At 57.0% G+C, this 20082-nt stretch overlaps 1 protein-coding gene across 3 annotated transcripts; it reads left to right on the forward strand.

The window, feature by feature from the left end:
* Positions 1-6: 6 nt before the first annotated feature.
* On the forward strand, positions 7-19428 carry ZNF335 (zinc finger protein 335). 3 transcript variants are annotated; one of them, XM_086331568.1, is made up of 28 exons: positions 7-265; positions 937-1187; positions 2459-2699; positions 3634-3711; positions 3965-4270; positions 4365-4493; positions 5355-5501; positions 7226-7478; positions 7556-7736; positions 8640-8752; positions 9523-9541; positions 9685-9801; positions 9887-9963; positions 10045-10205; positions 10933-11165; positions 12020-12113; positions 12240-12334; positions 15223-15482; positions 16298-16409; positions 16531-16905; positions 17516-17658; positions 17741-17895; positions 18028-18131; positions 18226-18303; positions 18513-18596; positions 18688-18753; positions 18836-18917; positions 19008-19428. In XM_086331568.1, the coding sequence occupies exons 2-28, from the start codon at positions 987-989 to the stop codon at positions 19133-19135; spliced, it is 4032 nt and encodes a 1343-aa protein (XP_086187694.1). In that variant the 5' UTR covers positions 7-265; positions 937-986; the 3' UTR covers positions 19136-19428. The 3 variants fall into 3 exon arrangements, with proteins under 3 accessions (XP_086187694.1, XP_086187696.1, XP_086187695.1); XM_086331569.1 differs by having other exon boundaries at positions 128-265; positions 7559-7736; XM_086331570.1 differs by lacking the exons at positions 15223-15482; positions 16298-16409; positions 16531-16905; ... (6 more) ...; positions 18836-18917; positions 19008-19428 and adding an exon at positions 12671-14020.
* The last annotated feature ends 654 nt before the right edge of the window (positions 19429-20082 follow it).

A 20082-nucleotide genomic window follows, 5' to 3' on the forward strand; every position in this document is an offset into this window, starting at 1 on the left:
TGAGATAAAGTAGCCCCTAACCATAGAGGATTCTTCCACTCATACTAAGCGACATATAAAATCTCAGATTCTCTTACGACTCTATTATGATTTTCAGGCCTCGGGGCTACCTTCCAGAACATTGGAAGCCTGTCTTTCTCCGGCCCGGCGTAGGAAGTAGTCCCGGCCTCAGGGAGGTCGATGGGTCCCTCCGCCGCGGGGGGGAAGAGGATGGCGACCTCGTCGATGCCGGAGTCGGAGAGGAACACCGCTACGAAAGCGTCAGGTGAGCTTCGGGGAGAGTCAGGTCGCCACACCGCACCCTGCTAGGAAGCGGGGCCACACTGCGGGGAGACCCGGCGGCGAGGTCCCGGGCCGGCGGGGCTGTCCGAACAGGGCCCCGGGGTCCCAGGCCCTTTAGTCGCTCTCGCACTTGCCTGAGCGGAAACCCGGCGCCGCCACAAGATGGCGTCGGGCCTGGAGCTCAGGCAGCGCCGGGGACAGCCCCTAGTCGCCAGGCCCCGGAACCGTCTCTGTCAGCCCCCTCCGCATGGGCTCCAGGGGAGGGGGGAGCAAGCCACTGACCCTGGGGGCCTGCGGGCGGTACCACCGACCCTCCACCCGGGGGGACTCGGGGGCCGGAGGGCTGAACCACTGAGGCCACACGGGGACCGTAGAGGGAACCACTCTGCGGGAATTGTGGAGGGGAGGAGAAAAGGGTCAAGATTCCCCGCCACTGACCACCCTCCCGAGGATGAGAGAAGGGCCGGATCCTGGGAGGCTAGGCTTCCTGGTCCTGTTTTTCCGAAGCAACCCGTCGCCGTACCCTAGAAAGCCCCGCCCCGTCGGCGACTCAGTGTTTGCATCTGCGAAATGGGCACATGGGCGCAGCTGAGTGGGCCGCGGGGACCCGGAATGAGGCCCACCGGTTCCAGCCCCGGTCACCTCCTCTCACAGAGTGAAGGCCCCGGACCTTGGGCCCCCCTGTCAGGCAGCCTTCCGAGCCGATGGAGGAAAACGAGGTGGAGAGCAGTAGCGACGCGGCCCCTAGGCCTGGCCGGCCCGAGGAGCCCACGGAGAGCGGGTTGGGTGTGGGCACCTCGGAAGCCGTGTCGGCTGACAGCAGCGACGCCGCGGCCGCCCCGGGGCCAGCGGAGGCCGACGATTCCGGCGTGGGGCAGAGCTCGGACCGCGGCAGCAGCTCGCTGGTATGGACCGCGCTTGGGTGGAGGCAGCGACCGCAGGCAGCAGTGCTTGGCAGTCAGGGGGAAGGAGCCAGCAGGCTTGCTTGTAGCTAATAATTGGTTTATGGTTTACTGTGACCCAGGCCCCATGCCAGGCCCCTAGCATGGGTTTTCTTATTTAAACCTCGTACCTTGTAAGGCACATACCACTCTTTCTACATGTTACAGAGAAGCAAACGGGCACAGAGTCAGGATTCAAATCTAGGCTGTGGGCTGCGCTCTCCACTGTTGCCCTGGTTCACATCTTGGCTCTTCTGCTGATTCACTGGGAGATCTCGTGGAGCCTCAGTCTTCTGTCTGTAAAATGGAGCAGAAATACCTACTCCTGAGGGTGCTCCGTTGTGAGCTGCCACCAGATATTTTCTTGGAAACGCTTTATAAAATAGTCTCATGGGTCTGCCACCTCCTAGCTCTGTGGTCTTAGATAAGCTCCTCAGGCTTTAGCTGTCAGTTTTCTCATGTGTAAAGTGAGAATAATAAATGTTTGCCTCAGAAAGGTTTTTTTTTTTTTTTTTTTTTGAGGGTTAAATGAATATATGCAAAGCAATTAACACGGGGCTCAACACTCAGTAAATATCCACACCCTCACCACTGTCATTATTTGCCAGATAGTGATCATTTTCAGGACATCACATCATAGAGGTACACAACAACAGTCTCCACCTGGGGCTCCAGGGATTTCATTGGGTCAGCAGAGATGGGCTTGGCGTGTGCCCAGCTTGTGCTCGACCCTGGGGTTACAGCAAGAGACAAGAGAGATGTGGTTCTGGCCCTGATGGAATCTGACTTGGGAGCCATAATACTGCATAGTGAACCATCAAGTGATGAGGGGGACACGGGCAACTAAAATGCTGAGGATAGAGGGGGTCCTAACTTGGCCTTGGGGGTCAGGGTCAGCTTCCCAGGAGAGGTATCAGCTGAGTGTCTGAGTAGGAATTAGCCATGGTGTGATGCTATGAAGCGTTTCAGGCAGAGGGAACAGCTCATTGACAGCATGGTGAAACCAGCCTCACCTGACTTTTGTGTGGGGACAAGAGACATGGGGCCTTATACCTGATCAGACCCAGGGACCCTGGGGCTTGTTTTGGGGGAGGCTCTGTGACTAGAGGGCTTCTCCCACTGGTCTTCTGTGTGTATGAGGGCGTTGGGTGGCTCTACTCACCATGTCCTTGGGCCCTTAAGGAGCCCCATCCCTGGCTCCTAAGCTTCCTCTCTCCCTGTTTCCTGACCCCCAGGAGGAGGTATCTGAGAGCAGCTCCACCACAGACCCCCTGCCCCATGGCTACCTCCCTGACTCATCTTCTGTTTCCCGTGGGCCAGCGGCAGGGGTGATGGGTGGCCCCCCAGCCCTGGTGCACTCCAGTGCACTGCCAGACCCCAACATGCTGGTGTCCGACTGCACGGCTTCTTCCTCGGACCTGGGCTCGGCCATTGACAAGATCATCGAGTCCACCATCGGGACCGACCTCATCCGGAGTGAGTCAGGCCATCATGGGCAAGAGTTGCCCCTCCAGGGTTTCCCTACAGAACCAGCTGTGCGGACTCAGGCAGATAACTTTATCACTTTGAGGTTGTAACGTGGAAGCAGCAACCGCATCTCATAGTACTAAATGACATGAGGATTGACCTGACTTTGGGGCTTTTCTGGTGGCTCAGATGGTAGAGTCCTGCAGTGCAGGAGACCCGAGTTTGATCCCTAGGTCAGGAAGATCACCTGGAGAAGGGCATGACTACCCACCCCAGTATTCTTGCCTGGAGGATCCCATGGACAGAGGAGCCTGGTGGGCTATAATCCATGGGGTTGCAAAGAGTCAGACATAACTGAGCGATTAAGCACAAAATACCTGACTTTGCCCTGGAGTCTGTTCTAAACACTCTGCCTGCAGCAGTCAGTCATTGGTCCTCTTGGTAACCCTACAAGGTACATGCTATTATTGTTCTCACAGCCTAGGTGAGGCAGCCGAGGCACAGAGGATGTAAACAAGCGTAGCCGCTGCGTCAGCAAGTGTTGGGCCATGAGCTCAGTCTGACTCCAGAGCTGGTGCTCATGATTTGCCAGACTGTTTTCTACCATCAGTGATCTGTGTAAGGGTCGTAGCACTTGGAAAGGCCCTGAGGTGGTCTCGAAAGCCAGTCCTAAGAAAGTGGTGCAGCAGCTGGGCCTTAACCTTAGAGGAGACTGCAGAGGAAAAGAGGGAGACCTTCCAGGTGTAGTGGTTAGAGGCAGACAGCTATGGACTGGCTGCGGGGCCAGCATGTCACACGTCCCAGACCTCCCAACAGCCTTGCCCTGGACGGGAGGTGGGTCACGGGGCAGCCGATTTCACAGTTGCATGGGTGAATCGGAGTGAGTGTTGGCACTACGGTTGTCCTTATCAGCTGGGCATCCGCTCCTCCTGTCTCTGCCTAGGCTGCATCACCGTGACCAGTGCGGAGGGCAGCGGGGCCGAGGCCACACGGTACCTGATCCTGCAGGGACCAGACGATGGTAAAAGCACAGCACTATGCCCAGGGAGCCCTGCCGTGGGTGGGGGTAGGACAGGCAGGCTCTGCCGCAGACTTACTGTATGATCTTGGCAGGTTAATCCGCTGCCCCTGGCCTCTCGGTTTCCCCATGGTTACTATGGTGGGCGTGGGTTCTAGGACCCCTGAGCTTGCCTGGGAGGGGCAGCGGTAGCTCATGGCCAGTCTCCCTCTCCACTTCCCTCTGATTCCCTCACCACCACCACCACCCCCGCCAGGTGCCCCCATGGCGTCACCAATGTCCAGTTCCACCCTGGCCCATAGCCTGGCAGCCATCGAGGCCCTGGCTGATGGCCCCACATCCACGTCCACGTGCCTGGAGGCACCGGAGGAAGCTCAGGGTGGGCCCAGCTCCCCGGCGCAGCCACCCCTGGGTTCTGGCACCGAGGAGCCGGACTTGCAGAGCCTGGAGGCCATGATGGAGGTGGTGGTGGTGCAGCAGTTCAAGTGCAAGATGTGCCAGTACCGGAGCAGCACCAAGGCCACGCTGCTACGCCACATGCGGGAGCGGCACTTCCGCCCAGGTGCGTTGATAGCGGCTGGCCTGCCCGCCTGCACACATGGAGTGCCAAGAGTCAGACTTGACAAGCTTGTTGTACCGTGCTTCCCCACCCCCAGCAGTAGCAGCTGGTAAGAAGGGGCGTCCGCGCAAGTGGGGCAGCTTAGCCCAGCCCCAGGAGGAAGAGGGCCCAGAGGAGGAAGACGACGATGACATCATAGATGCTGGTGCCATCGATGACCTGGAGGGTAGGCTCCCAGACCTGCTGCCCTCCCACATCTGCATATACTGAGCTCCCTCTGGCCCACATGAAGGGCCAGGAAAGCGGAATTGGCACAGGCGCAGCCAGGAGTGCCTCCAGCATAAGATAAGAGGAGTTGGGGCTTTGGGACCAGGAGCTTCATGTGCAGTTATCCAGACCGTGCACTGAGAAACAGCACTGTGTCTAAGGGTCACGTCCCATTTGTCTAGCAGAAACAGAATGCAAGCCACATGTGCACTTTTTTAGTAGCTGTATTAAAAGTAAAAAGATGAATTTAAAGTCAGTCATATTATATTTTATTTACCTATTATGTCTAAAATCTAATTTCAGTATGCAATCATTATAAAAAAATTTTAACAAATTACTTTTTTTTCATTCTATTTTTGGTAATCTGATGTGTATTTTATACTTAATTATATCTTAGTTTATGCCTCAGTTTAGACTAGGTACATTTTGTATGCTCAAGAGTCACATACAGCAAGCAGCTCCTTTAATGGGTAGCATAGTCATACTTTGTAGACTTGAATGACTAGACTCTTTTTTTCTAAACAATGACTATAAAGCGTATTGAGGAAGGGGCACTTTTTTTCTGATTCACATTAAGGTACATATGAGCTAATGGTAGGTGTTAGGAATGGTCCAGAGAAAGGACTGCAGGGCCTCAAAGATGAATACTGACAGTCAGCTAGGGGAACATCAGGAGGGCTTCCTGGAGGTGGCATCACTGTTGGGTTTGGAAGGAGGAGCAGGCAGAGATGGGGAAGTGGGCCTCTTTCCAGGAAAGCTGGCAAGGGGTCAGGGCTGAAAGGTCAAGGCTGCAGCCCTCCTTCTCTTGCTTTCCCCACAGAAGACAGCGACTATAACCCTGCAGATGACGAGCCCCGGGGCCGGCAGCTGCGGGCCCAGCGCCCCACCCCCAGTACCCTGAGACCCCGCAGGAGACCTGGCCGGCCCCGGAAGCTGCCTCGCCTGGAGACCTTGGATCTCCCAGATGGTGAGAGTGGGGCCTTAGGGGTACGGGTGGGGCCCAGGGGTGGCCTCGTTCCCTGCTTGCTTCCGTGGAGCCTGGGGACAGAGCATGCTGTGCAAAACAGCAAGTCTCAGACCCACCGGGATGACCTGCCGGCCTCCGGGTAACGGGGAAAGCCCTCCCCTTCCGAGCTCGAGGGTTAAGATACACCAGCTGTCTGATAAGGCTTTTCGGTGGGAAGCTGTCACAGCATGGAAATTGGAATATTTACAACTGAGCTAATTATTATCAAAACAAGAATAAGTCTGAGGTTTGAGACAATGTCAGAGGAGCACGGACTTGGAGCGTGACAGGCTCGGGACAGGGGAGGCTCCCATGGACAGAATGCCAGCTCTGCCTCCTACCAGCTATGTGACCTGGAGTGGGTCGCTTTGCCTCTTGAATCGCTCCTTCCCTTATTGTGAATGACGTGATGGTGCCTGTCTCTTAGGACTGTTTTAAAGCTTAAATAGACATGCCAGAAATACAAGGTCTTGGTTTTTGTACATGCAGTAGTGTGTGTGGAGGAGTGGTTATATTTTTTTTAGTGTTCTTTTTCTTCTCTTCATTTTTGGCTACACCTCATGGCATGTGAGACCTTAGTTCCCCAACCAGGGATCAAACCCACACCCCTGGCATTGGAAGCACTGTGTCTTAACCCGTGGACTGCCAGGGAAGTCCCTAGTCTTCTTTGTAAAGTAACTTTTTACTGAGGTTTATGTTCAGGAAAGCACATGTATGCTAACTGCACAGCTCAGTGCATTTTTTAAAAATTTTCTGTATGTATTTATTTTTGGCTGTGCTGAGTCTTCGTTGCTTCGAGGGCTTTTCTCCAGTTGCGGTGCACAGCCTTCTCATTGCCGGGGCTTCTCTTATTGCGGAGCACAGGCTCTAAGGGCTTCAGTACTTGCCGCACGCAGGCTCAGTCATCGTGGCTCCCGGGCTTAGAGCATAGGCTTAGCAGTTGTGGTGCAGGGTTTAGTTGTTCCACAGCATGTGGGATCTCCCGAGACCGGGGATCGAGCCTGTGTGCCTTGCATTGGCTGCCAGATTCTTTACCCAGGTCAGTGAATTTCCACAAGTGAATACACCTGAATATCCTGTTAGAAACAAGATGTTACCAGCATTTCCCGTAAAATATGTTGGATTTTTTTAACATGTTTTGAATTTTTAAAACATTACAGTGAAATACTGTTAGTGTTTTTGAATAGGCAATGTATTCTGATGTTTTGATAACAGAGGCTTTGCAACTGTGCTGTGATGTCTCCTCCCTCCCTCCCATCTGCTCTTCAGGCTCCCAGCCTCCCCTGGGAAAACCAGTGATTAAGTGTTGCTGTTGCTCCCCAGATCTTAGAATGTCCCTGTGAGGTCACAAGAGCAACAGTTACCTCCCTTTGACAGATAGGGGAAAAGGAGACTCAGAGAGGGGCGGGGCTTTGCCTGAGGACACACAGCAGATTGGTGACTGAGTTCAGCCTGCAGGCAGGTCTTCTGGCCGGAAGGTCCTGGCTCTCCCAGTGCTGCTCCAGACCGTCCCGTTTAAGGCGTGCAGCTGACAGCTGTAGGAGGGGATGCTGTCTGATCATGGCTGCCTGCATCTGTCCCGCAGCCTGCTGTGCCCATCAGTGGTCTGGACTGTGTGTGTGCGGGTGTATCTTGACTGGCCTCTGACACACCTGTCCACATCTGTCGTGGTGTGTCCGTGGCAGGTGTGGAAGGAGAGCCTTTAGTGAGTCCACAAAGTGGACAGAGCCCTCTGGAGCCACAAGACCCCGAGGCACCCAGCTCCTCAGGGCGGGGACGCCTGGTGGCCCTGGGCAAGGCCAACCGGGCCCCCGTGGAACCCAGTGTGAGCCAGTCAGATGCGAGGAGCGCGGCGGCATCCTACCAGGATGAGGCTGACGCCCTGCCCCGCCGCCGTGGTCGACCCTCCAGGCGCTTCCTTGGCAAGAAATACCGCAAGTACGGGCGCCGAGATGAGGGCTGAGGGTGGGGAGTGGCAGTCTGGCCCATCCAGACCTCCTCCAACATCCTCCTAGCAGGTACTATTACAAGTCACCCAAACCGCTCCTTCGGCCTTTCCTGTGCCGCATCTGCGGCTCCCGCTTCCTGTCCCACGAGGATCTGCGCTTCCATGTCAACTCCCACGAGGCCGGCAACCCCCAGCTCTTCAGGTGCCTGCAGTGCAGCTACCGCTCCCGTCGCTGGTCCTCACTCAAGGTGTGGCAGGGGGACCGGGGCAGGAAGGGACGCTGCCTGGGAGAAGGCCCTGAAGGGGAGTGGTGGTGACGGGCCCCTTCCTGCCCCATCTCCAGGCCGAGGGTGTCCTTTTGCAGGCTGCACACTACAGAGTCACGTCATGTCTTAGACTTGCCTAACCACCAGCACACCTGGCAGGTGGCCGGAAAGCTGCATTAATCTCCTTCACTGTGTTAGTCTCCAGCAGGTCCTTTTCATCATCTGCCCAGAGGTGCCTGTGGGCCTGCAGCAGCCAGAGCCTGCCTTGTATCTTGTAGATGCTCTGATGTCATCCTCATGTAGCCCAATGAGGTCTTAAGTGTCAAGAGTCCCATTTTTTTATTATTATTATGTTTATTTTTGGCCGCGCCGGGTCTTCATTGCTTTGTGTAGGCTTTCTCTAGTTGTGTGAGCGGGGTCTACTCATTGCGGGGCCCAGGCTCCAGGCATCAGGCTTCATAGGTGCGGCACACTGGCTTAGTTGCTCTACAGCATGTGGAACCTTCCTGGCCAGGCACTGAACGTGTATCCCCTGCGTTGGCAGGCAGATTCTTATTCCACTGCGCCACCAGGAGAGTCGAAAGGTCCCGTTTTACTACCCAGGGAGCTGCAGCTTGGCTTGGCCAGAGTGAGGTGGAACGGGCCGTCGTGGGGGCTGGGGATACCTTGAGCTCCGATGGCCCGAGTTTTGCACTTTCTGCACACACAGTGCTTCCTCCCTCAGACTGGGCCTAGAGGTTGTTCTCTGGACCTCGGCAGGAAGGGTGGGGAGCAGGTATTGTTTCGAGGTGCACTGGGGAGGGACAACTCTAAGGCTGTGGGCACAGGGCAGGTGGGCAGGAAGGGAGGTTATGCTCCAGCCCTATCCTTCTGCCTGTCTCCCAGGAGCACATGTTCAACCACGTGGGCAGTAAGCCTTACAAGTGTGACAAATGCAGCTACACCAGCGTCTACCGGAAGGACGTCATTCGGCACGCGGCTGTGCACAGCCGGGATCGGTCAGTAGGGCTGGGGAGGCAGAGGCCCGGGGTGACCCCAGTTCCCACGTACTGAGCCCCTGCTCTGGGTCAGCCCCTTCGCAGCCCATGACAGACCTGGGAACGGCAGGACAAGTCGTCCCAGATCACTCGGCTCAGAGCAGGGCAGTGGGGGTGCCTAGAGGTCTCTTACTCAGTCTCTTTCCTGCTTCAAGCTTTGTAAATTGGGGACTATCATTGTCGAGGTGGTTAAAGGAAATCGTGTACCTAAAGGGGCTCAGAAAAGGATCTAAAGCCAGTTCTCTGTTATACCTTTTTCTTTCTTTCTCTTTGGCATGACTTGCAGGTTCTTAGTTCTCTAACCAGGGATTGAACCCAGGCCCCAGCGGTGGAAATATCAAGCCCTAACCATTGGACTGTCAGGGGATTCCCTCTTATAGGTTTTTCTTTAAAAATATAAATAAAAAGGAAGGAGAAGTCCTTTGTCCATATGATATTAGGGATACCAGGTTGAACAAGCACTTGGTTCAGCAGCTCTCTACTGCTGCATAATTTCTCAGAGTTTTTAAAACACAAATGTGTTTTGTGACAGAGAATGGCTTGTTTCTAAAGCTAAGTTGCAGAACTTACCACACATCTCTTCACATTTTCTCCAGCGAGCTCCAGTGGGGGAATGCCCTTCTCACAGAAGGGGGCTAGGATCAGGGCTGAGACTGGGTCTGGTCAATGGGAGAGGGTCTGGGGTGGGCTTGGGCACGTGATGGTCTGACTCCTGCGTCTTTCTCCCCTAGGAAAAAGAGGCCAGACCCGGTGAGTCTGGGGCTCAGGCCTGGGAAGGGCGCCTGCTTGCAGGCTGCCTGCGGGGTGGAGGGGCGGGGGCGGGAGGCTCAGGCACTGGCTCACCCTCCCTGCTTGCCTTCTATGTCCACCTGTCCCCTTCTGCCCCTTCCCAGACCCCAAAGCTGAGCTCCTTCCCCTGCCCCGTGTGTGGCCGTGTCTACCCCATGCAAAAGAGACTCACTCAGCACATGAAGACACACAGCACCGAGAAGCCCCACATGTGCGACAAGGTGGGTGGGGCTGAGTGCAGGGCTGGGGCGTGAGGGGGCCTGCTGGGGGGCGGCTCTTTCATCTAACCCACCCCACCCCCTGCAGTGTGGAAAGTCCTTTAAGAAGCGCTACACCTTCAAAATGCACCTGCTCACGCACATTCAGGCTGTCGCCAACCGCAGGTACACCCCCGAAGAGCCCCTGGGGCTGCAGCGCCCCGCTGTGCCCCACTGCTGAGCTCTCTCTGCTCCAACCACCTCCAGGTTCAAGTGCGAGTTCTGCGAGTTTGTTTGCGAGGACAAGAAGGCGCTGCTCAACCACCAGCTGTCCCACGTCAGCGACAAGCCCTTCAAGTGTAGCTTTTGCCCCTACCGCACCTTCCGAGAGGACTTCCTGCTATCCCACGTGGCCGTCAAGCATACAGGTCCGGCCGGCCCCACCCCTCAACACAGCAGGGCTCCGTAGTGGAGGCTCGGGTCTGTCTTGTTAGCCATCCCCCCACCCCCAAGCTTTGGCAGCCCCAGCTCTTCAGTGGAAGGGAATTGCCACCCCACCCCACCCGGGACTGTCGCTCACCTAAGCTCAGATGAGCTCAGCCAGCTCCTCTCTGTATGACCCGGGGTCAGTCTTTGCCCTCTCTGAGCCTTTCTTAGCTGTGAAAGGAGAGAATCAGATGTGCCAACCCTGTGGTGGTCATAAAACCGTTTGTTCCCTGAGCCCTGTCCATTCTGGGCACTGGGACTCAAGACGGGTCTTACATAGGCCCTGCCCTCACCAGAGGAAGCCATAGAAGATGGATGGCAGAAGTTGCCTTTTTTTGGTGCCTGGCCCTCTGGCAGGCACACGAGGGAAGGCTAGAGAAAGGGAGCCAGGGCTGCCCTTAGCTGGATTCCCAGCTCCCTGTTGGGAAGCAAGTCGGGAAGAGAGGTGTGTGGTCACGTGACCTTGAACTGGGTGCTCGGAGGAAGGCCGTGAGTGCAGAGGGAGACCTGGCTGGTCTCTGTCGTGCCCACCAGCAAGGACAGAGTGTGCTTTCCCTGTGCTTGGGAGTGCGGTGCTGGGAGTCAGTCAGCTGGAGAGGTCCTTGGGGTCGCAGAAGGGTTCCCCGAGGGGGCGGGTGACTCCAAGGCTGCCTCCTGGTGTGCCTGCAGGGGCCAAGCCCTTTGCCTGCGAGTACTGCCACTTCAGCACGCGGCACAAGAAGAACCTGCGGCTGCATGTGCGGTGCCGGCACGCCAGCAGCTTCGAGGAGTGGGGGCGGCGCCACCCCGAGGAGCCCCCCTCCCGCCGCCGCCCCTTCTTCTCCCTGCAGCAGATCGAGGAGCTGAAGCAGCAGCACAGCACGGCCCCTGGGCCCCCCGCCAGCTCCCCAGGACCTCCTGAGGTAAGCACAGGCAGCGGGTAGAAGGGGTGGGGGACATGGGCCGCGAGGCCATGTGACGCCGCCTCCCCCAGCCCCAGGATCCTTGTCAGCATGTGGGGTACAACAAAATGAGCCCGGCCTCCCTGGACGGGGGTGAAGGGTGGCCGAGGGCACAGAGATGCTGTCCCTAAGCTCTGAGGAGGGGTGGGCTTTCCAGTGCTAGTAATAGAGAACGAAGTGTCAGGAGCCAGGTCGTGGTAATAGTTTATTCTCTCACACAAAAGGAGTCCAAAGGGGAGCAGCCCAGGGCTGATGTGGCAGCTCCCTGGTCAGTCGTCAAGGACCAAACTCTCTCAATATATCTTCCTACGCATATGATTCCCATTTTTGTGGTTGCCTCATGGCCAGTATAGCTGCAGGAGCTCCAGCCTTTCTCACCATCCCAGATAAGAAGCAGGAGGAAGGGATGGGGGAAGAGGAAAAAGGATGCGTGCCATCTATCCATCTTATCTTCCTCATGAACTTTACCAGAAGCTCCTGCTTAGCCACATGGCCAGACTTTATCCAGCTGCAAAGCAGGCTGAGAAATACAGTCTCGTGGCTGAGTATGTTGCCTGCCCGCTCCTAGCCCCTAAGGATGGACCACCACAATGTGCTGGCAGAGCATAGAGGGGCTCTGGAGTCAGCCAGCCTTGTGTTCAAGTCCCAGTTCTCCTCCTTACTAGCCGGGGGATCCTATGGAGCTGGTAAATATCTTGAAGAGAGTAAAGATCAAACAAGCCAATAGATGTGAAGTGTCTTACACTTCAAGACACAGGAGGTGTCTTGAATCTGAGCTGCCCCCTGTCACCCTTGGCCATATTCTCACCCCGCAGATCCCCTCAGAGGCTGCACCTTCCCAGTCCCCTGAGACCCCCCCACTGCTCTGTTCTGACACCTTGGGTGGCGCCACCATCATTTATCAGCCAGGTGAGTTCTGCGGGAGAGTGGCAGCAGGGACAGGGCTCGTGCTGGTCGGGGCCAGAAGCTGGTGGGGAGGGGGCTTGGGTGCCAGTTTTCCAGCCCTTTCTAAGGTTCAGGTTCCACCCGACCCAGGGACTGCGGAGTCTACAGCCGTGGCCACGCAGACAGCCTTGGACCTGCTGCTGAACATGAGCACTCAGCGGGAGCTGGGTGGCACAGCCCTGCAGGTGAGCTTCTTCCCAGCCTGGCTGCACCCTGGGTGTCAGCTCTGCGCTGGACACTGGGAGCGGAGGCAAGTGGTGAAGTAGACATGCCCTGCCCTCAGGGAATTCGCAGGTAGTGGGAGATGGATCCACTGGACCCCAGTGGGCGGATGCAGGGGAGGGAGGCCGCTATGCCAGGGAGGCCCCAGGAGACCAGGGAGGGCAGACGGTCTCCCGCTCCACACCCCGGAGTCACCAGTGACACCCAGCGCACTGAGAAGTAAGCACCACACTGTGCTCAGGGCTCTGAACTGGCTTCCCAGCTAGCCCAGTGTCCTTACTCCGTGCCACCTCCCACAGGACAAAGGCTCCTACAGCTTTCTCCAGCTCTGACCTCTCACGGGGTTCACGCGCCTTAAACCCAGCACGTCCTCCCCCAAGTTCATCATCTTTACTTCTCCTCGCTGCGCCCAGCTGCCTCCCTGGACCTCTCCATGCTTCTCTAAGGCAGGGAAAGGTCTGTCAGCACCTCCTGTCTCTTAGCCTCTTGGAAAGATGGAAACCGTGTGTTTGAGATGTTAAATTCCAAGAACTTGGAACAGTAACATGCTGCCAGGGGGACAGAGCTCCGTGGAGGAGGGAGCCTGTTTTGAACCTGGAAATCTTCATAGGGTTTAGTTTGCATCATTTGGGGGTAGGGAGAAGTTTTTGATTTTTAGATAGTTCAGTGTATCAAGCTTTTATAGTTTTTGCTTGTGGTACCATCCTTAGAAAAGCCTCTTCACCTCAAGATCATATAAACATGCATTGGTATTTTCTTCTTAGCGTCTCATTTTTTACACTTAAATCTTTACTCCACCGGGAATTTATTTTTGGTGTATGCATAAAGGTAGGGGACTAACTTTATTTTTTTTCCCCAAAGTTGTCCAGTGCAGTAGATCAAATCCTCTCATTTCCCCAGTCATTTGAAACATCCCCTTTATCAGTAGATTTCCCTGTGTTTCTAGACAGGGTCTTTTCTTTTGATCTGTTTGCCATTCTCATGCCAGTATCATGCATTTTGCTTTGTTTCTCTGATTACAAAAACATATGCTTGTTTTTGTAAACCCAAAATGAGTGTTAAGAAATGTTCTCTTCAGAGGGTGAAAATCTTTAAGTTTGCTCCCCTCCCCTTCATTTCCACTGTTAACAGGTTAATAAGCATTTCTGCAGAGTTGTGTCCAGGTGCTCGGTAACACAGAGACCTTTTGATCTCTAAAAAGTGGGATCATGGCATCTGCACTTATGGACAGGCTAGCTCTTCTTCCCTCTGCAGCCTGGCCGCATGTGTCCACTCCTTCCTGGCGTCTCCGCCTCATCCTGTCATGGGGGTGTTCTGAAGCGCATCTTGTCAGTCCTTCATGTGTGCACGGTTTCCAGTCTTTCAGGAGCTCAAGGCAGTGCTTCCATGAACATGTATTTCCAGGTGTTCATAAACATGTATTTTAGTGGTGGGGTTAAAAGAAGCCTCCTAGAAACACAATCAGTGTGTTCCACCCCAAGCGTGACTCCTAAAGTGATGTGTCAGGACTTCCCTGGTGGTCTGGTGGCTTAGACCTCTTGCTTTGAGGGCACAGGGGCCAGGTTTGATCCCTGGTCAGGGAACTGGATCCCACATGCGGCAACTAAGACCTGCTTCAGCCAAATAAATAAAAATTTTAAAAATGAAAACACATGTCATTACATGACTGCTACTAGAGTGTGCTTCCCCACTGCCTCGCCAGTGCTGCACGCCAGTCTTTACCAGGCTCTTCATGTCACAGACACGTGTCAAGACCTTAATTGATAACTTTGTGATCACAAGAGAGATTGAGTTTCTGTATGTTCATAGACCACTTTATTCTCTCACTTACCTGCTTGTAAATTATTAGTCATCTTATCACTTTGCAAGGGCTCTTTGTATGTACGGAAGCTCCACCTTTTATCTCTAATATGCATTGTTAAATGCCATCCCCCCACCCCAAGTGTCTTTGTTTTCTGGTCTCATTTTCTGATTCATGTTGCTGTAAGTTTTAGCATCTTCCGTCATGATTAGGAAAATCTCAACCAAAGGATTATAGAAATACCCGTATTTTCTTCTAATCCATCTTGAGTTTTATTTCTTATGTTTCAATCTTTAATCCATTTGAAGCAGACTTTGGCGTAAGATGTGAGGTAGAGCTCTGATGTTTGTGTTTTTTTACTGGTTTGTCACTTGTTCTACCTCAGGATTTCTTAACCATGGCACTTTGGGCTAGATAATTCCATGTTGGATAAAGCATCAGCCTGCAATGCAGGAGACCCGGGTTCAATCCCTGGGTTGGGAAGATCCCCTGGAGAAGGAAATGGCAACCCATTCCAGTATTCTTGCCTGGAGAATCCCATGGACAGAGGAGCCTGGCAGGCTACAGTCCACTGGGTAGCAAAGAGTTGGACACGACTGAGTGACTTCACTTTCTTTGGCTTCTACCAGCCAGGGCCCAGTATCCACCCCCCACCCAATTGTGACAATCAAAACTGTCTCGAGACATTACCCAATGCCCCTACAGGGCAGTAACACTTTATCCTGTCCTTGTTAAGTCTCTCCAGTGTCCCTAGGGGGCAGTAATGCTCTATCCTGTCCTTGTTAAGTCTCTCCAGTGTCCCTAGGGGGCAGTACTGCTCTATCCTGTCCTTGTTAAGTCTCTCTCCAGTGCCCTTCGGCGGCAGTATGGCTCTATGCCATCCTTGTTAAGAGTCTCTCCAGTTGCCAGGAACACACAGCTGGGCTTGTGTCCATGAGTGGTGGAAGCACTGGATCCGGCTGGAGTGTGGGCAAGCTTTGAGTCCCGGAGATATAAAAGGACCTCGAATGCCAGCTCCTGCCACCAACCCCACCTGTCATGCCATTGCAGGTGGCCGTGGTGAAGTCAGAGGACGTGGAAGCGGGGTTAGTGTCCTCTGGGGGGCAGCCCTCCCCAGCAGGCACCACTCCCCAGGTGGTCACCCTCCACATGGCAGACCCAGGAGGCAGTGTGGCCGCCGAGAGCCAGCTCGCGCCCCCTGACCTGCAGCAGATCACCCTGGCGCCTGGGCCGTTCGGCGGGGCTGGCTATAGCGTCATTACAGCCCCCACCGTGGAGGAGGGCACTTCGACTCCCGGCACGCCTTACAGGTGAGCCCTGCGGCCGTTGATAGGTGTGGTGAGGGGAGCACCCCGCCCACCCACGCCTAGTTCGCAGGAGGTAAAACTAATGCATGTAAACGACTGGGCTGTAGGGGTATGGTGTCCCTCACGGGTTAAGTAAGGGCTACTTAAGAAATTCCAGGCACTTGACAGTCGTGGACTCGGGTAACCACTCCTGTGGGGTGCCTGTTCCCCTCACTTTACACGTGAGGAGGGAGTGCAGTAGCGCCCCGAAGGTCAGACGCGCTGTGGATCTGAGCCTGGCCTGTGGGCCACGTGCTCCTGGTTCTGGATCCCTGAGGTCTGGCCAGTTCTGACCTTCGTCACACGCTCGGGCTCCTCCGCGACATCAGAGGCCCCACCGCTGCACTTGGGTTCTTCTAGGCTGAGCGAGTCTAGGGTAGAAATGTTCATTTTCCATGTTCACTGAACCCCTGGGCCATCGGAGGAAGCCCTGAATTCCAATATGGGATGGGAGTCAGGATCCCTGCTTCCCCCACTCACCCTCTCCTCCTGCCCCGCTTAGTCAGACTTGGGCTTGATTCCTGCAGCCCTTCATCTCATCACTCCATGCCCATGAGGGGGTGGGGATGACCACTGCTAAGCTGGACGGTACACTGGACACTTGGTCCCTGCTTGTGAAAAAGGCAGCGGAGGTCCGGCTGGTAAAGGGAGGAGCCCAGGGCCGGTCTGTGGTGGCCGTGGTCTACTGTGAAAGGAGGGCTCTCCCAGGGGAGAGGCTCCCGTGGCCCGCTAGTCTCCCCTGGAGCTCTGCTTCCCACTCCTGGCATCTGTGCCCACAGCGAGGAGCCCCCGGGGGAGGCAGCCCAGACCGTGGTCGTGGGTGACACCCTGAAAGAAGCTGGCACGCACTTCATCATGGCAGCCGACGGGACCCAGCTGCACCACATCCAGGTGAGGCTGGAAGGGGGCCAGCTCCGCCCTCGCCCATCTACCCGCCCCCTGCTTCCGGTCCCTGCCAAGCCCCGCCCCTCCGCACCGCCCTTTTCCCTCACGTCCCGCCCCCTCTCCACAGCTGACTGCAGACAGCTCCATCTCCTTCCCAAGTACGGAAGCCTTGGCCTCCGGCGCCAAGTGGCCCCTCCTACAGTATGGGGGGCTGCCCAGAGATGGTCCTGAGCCCCCGGCTCCAGCCAGGACCCACCAGCCAAGGGACCCTCAGGGCTCTGCCTCCCCACCTCCTGCAGCCAGCAAACCCCTGGGTCTGGTAGTGCCCCCCTCGCCGCCATCTGCAGCTACTGCCTCATCAAAGAAGTTTTCCTGCAAGATCTGTGCCGAGGCCTTCACCGGCCGAGCAGAGATGGAGAGTCACAAACGGGCCCACGCCGGGCCGGGAGCCTTCAAGTGCCCTGACTGCCCGTTCAGCGCTCGCCAGTGGCCCGAGGTCCGGGTAGGTGCCCTGTTTCTCTGCTGGCCCCTGTCTGTGTAACAAAGCTTGACTAAGCACCCTCCATGCCGGATCTTCCGCTCCCCACTGGGCTCAGAGGTGACTCAGCAAGGCCCCAGCTCTCAGGGGGCTCAGTCTGGTGGGGAGACACACCAGGCGGGGACTGACACCAGACAGTGTCCCCAGGGTGAACGCAGCGCGCACACACACAGGAAATGAGTCACGTGGACTTGGGGTGCTGGGGGGACTTCCTGGAGGTGATGGCTGAGCTGGGTTGGCAGGAGCAGAGGGGTGGTACCCTGAGGCAGCTGGGGAGACACGAGGGAAGTTCCGGGGACTCCATCCCGAGAAGGACCAGTTCTCAGTTCTGACTGCGTGCTGAATCCTCACACAGCTCTGTGTGGGGGGCGGGCAGAGCCCAGAGTGTCAGGGCTGGGGGTGACCTTTAGAGGCCCCTCTTTGAGCCCGTACGTTTCACAGGGGTGACCTGAGGGGGAGCAGGGATGGGCTGAGTGGCCTCATGATGGAGCCAGCGGGGTGGCAGCAGACTGAGCACAGGTCTGTTGCATCGGAGCCGTCTGTCCTGAGCAGCGCTGCCCCACCCCGCCCGCAGGCCCACATGGCACAGCACTCGAGCCTGCGGCCCCACCAGTGCAGCCAGTGCAGCTTCGCCTCCAAGAACAAGAAGGACCTGCGGCGGCACATGCTGACCCACACCAACGAGAAACCCTTCGAGTGCCAGCTCTGCGGGCAGCGGTGAGGCTTGGAGAAGCCTGTGGGGCTGCTGGGCCTGCGGAGGGTGGGGGGGCGCCCCTGAGCCTGCATCCTCCTCCCTCAGCTTCAACCGCAATGGGCACCTCAAGTTCCACATCCAGCGGCTCCACAGCCCTGACGGGAGGAAGACGGCAGCCCCCACTGCACGGGCCCCAGCCCGGCCCCCCACCCAGACCATCATCCTCAACAGTGATGACGAAACGCTGGCCACACTGCACAGTGAGCAGGACCCCAGGGTGGACCTGGACTGGAGCCACTGCCCCAGCACACACCCTTGGACTGGGGTGGAGCCGGGCCATGTCAGGTTTCCCTGGAACCCCTGAGCGAATGTCCCCCCTCTTTTCTGCCCAGCTGCCTTCCAGTCCAGTCACGGAGTCCTGGGTCCAGAGCGGCTCCAACAGGCACTGGGCCAGGAACACATCTTCGTGGCCCAGGAACAGACAGTGAGCAATCCGGTGAGAGCCTGAGTTTGGGGGCCCCGCTGGCGGGTTGGGGACAGGGGTGGGGGCACCCAGAAATCTGAAGCTAGAGCTGGCCTGGCCATGACAGGAGGAAGCCGCCTACATCCAAGAGATCACCACGGCAGACGGCCAGATGGTCCAGCACCTGGTGGCATCTGACAGCCAGGTGAGCTGCCGCTGCTGACCACCCGGGCCGGGGCGCCCATCCTCCCCCCAGGAGGAGGGGGGACAGTACTTTGCAAATGACCCCTCTGAGGGTCCATCCTTGCAGTTGCCATTGCTGATGGGGTGGGTGTCCCCAGCCACTCTGCTCTGCCTTCCTCGTGGAGCTCCCGGGGGGCGGGCTGTCAGCATCTGCCTCTTCTCCCTTCTCAGGTACAGTACATCATTTCCCCAGACGGAGTCCAGCAGCTCCTTCCCCAGGAATATGTGGTGGTGCCCGAGGGCCATCACATCCAGGTAGGCCAGGCCTGGGGCAAGGCCAGGGGAGCGGGGTGGAGAGGCGCCGACACCTCCTTCCAGGATCACTATGTGGGCTTCCTCTCTCCAGGTACAGGAGGGCCAGATCACGCACATCCAGTATGAGCAAGGGACCCCCTTCCTTCAGGAGTCCCAGGTAGAGCCCCTGGGGACCCAGGGGAGCAGAGGTCCAGGCAGGGGGCCTGTAAGGCTGTGTCTCACTGGCTTCTCTTCTCCAGATCCAATACGTGCCTGTGTCCCCGGGCCAGCAGTTGGTCACCCAGGCCCAGCTCGAGGCTGCGGCACACTCAGCTGTCACAGGTACAGGGCTAGACCCCGAGGGTCTCGGGGGCCTGGGAGCCAGGCCTCGTTCCTGGGCCTCAGGTCACCGTCCTCTCCCCTCCCCGGCAGCGGTGGCCGACGCTGCCATGGCCCAAGCCCAGGGCCTCTTTGGCACAGAGGAGGCGGTGCCCGAACACATCCAACAGCTGCAGCACCAGGGCATCGAATACGACGTCATCACCCTGAGCGATGACTGAGCGAGCCCCAGGAGCCCAGCACAGACCGTGAATGTTGATGGGGCCTGCTCTGCTGGGGGTGGAGGCCCATGGGGACTCCCTCCCTGCTCCACCTAGGATCTCCAGATACTGAGCAGCCAGCATCCTGTCACTCCTGGGGAGCCAGACCTGTGCTGCTGGGGTTGCGGACAGCCATGGGCACCAGCCAGGACACGCTGGGGGCCCCAGCCTGCAGGCAGGCTTCGGGAGAGAAATTTATTTTTGTTGGTATGTACCCACTGGTCTCTCAGGCTCAATAAAGGGACCAGAGTCTAGCCGTGGCCCACTCCCTTTGTCCACGTGCTGCTACAGCTGGAACCAGGCAAGGCCTTAGGAAGCAGGAAGAGGAGCCTGTTAGAGCCCACGAGGGTGGGACTGAGGTGGGAGCTGCCCGGCCAGAGGTGCACCCTGCCCCACCTCTGTAAGTACAGTGGCCCAGGAGGGCAGACTCGTGGGGCAGCAGCCTGGTACCGAGAGACGGCCAAGCTGAGGAAAGTGGACAGCACCTTCAGGTGCTGCTTCCTCCCCAGCCCCAGGGGCGCACTGGCCCCACGCCTCAAGGTCCTCCGCGCACAGCCAGGTACTGGCACCGAGGCCAACAGAGCCCAGGTGCCCTGGAGCCGCACTTCCTCCTGGCCCTTGACCGTAAAACAGCCGGCTGCCCACTCAGTGGTGGCTCCAGGCATCTAGGTTTCTACCAGCCCTCCACTCCCCAGGGGTGTCAGTGAAGCTGCTGCTGGCTGTGGGAGCTTGGGGCTTACAGGTGGTTGACGCTGCCTCTGGACCCTTCAGACTTCCTGGGCACAGCAGGATGAGAAGCTAGATCCTGGAGCCCGGGGCCAGGTGTGAAGGCCCAGAAGTCATGAGAAGGTGCGCCTGGATGTGCAGTGGAGGGCTGCGGTCCTGCGAGTGGCTCCAGCTTCCTCAGC

Source organism: Bos grunniens, chromosome 13 (genome assembly GCF_055505025.1).
Source record: "Bos grunniens cultivar Pamir isolate PY7600 chromosome 13, Bosgru_T2T1.0, whole genome shotgun sequence".
NCBI lineage: Eukaryota > Metazoa > Chordata > Mammalia > Artiodactyla > Bovidae > Bos > Bos grunniens.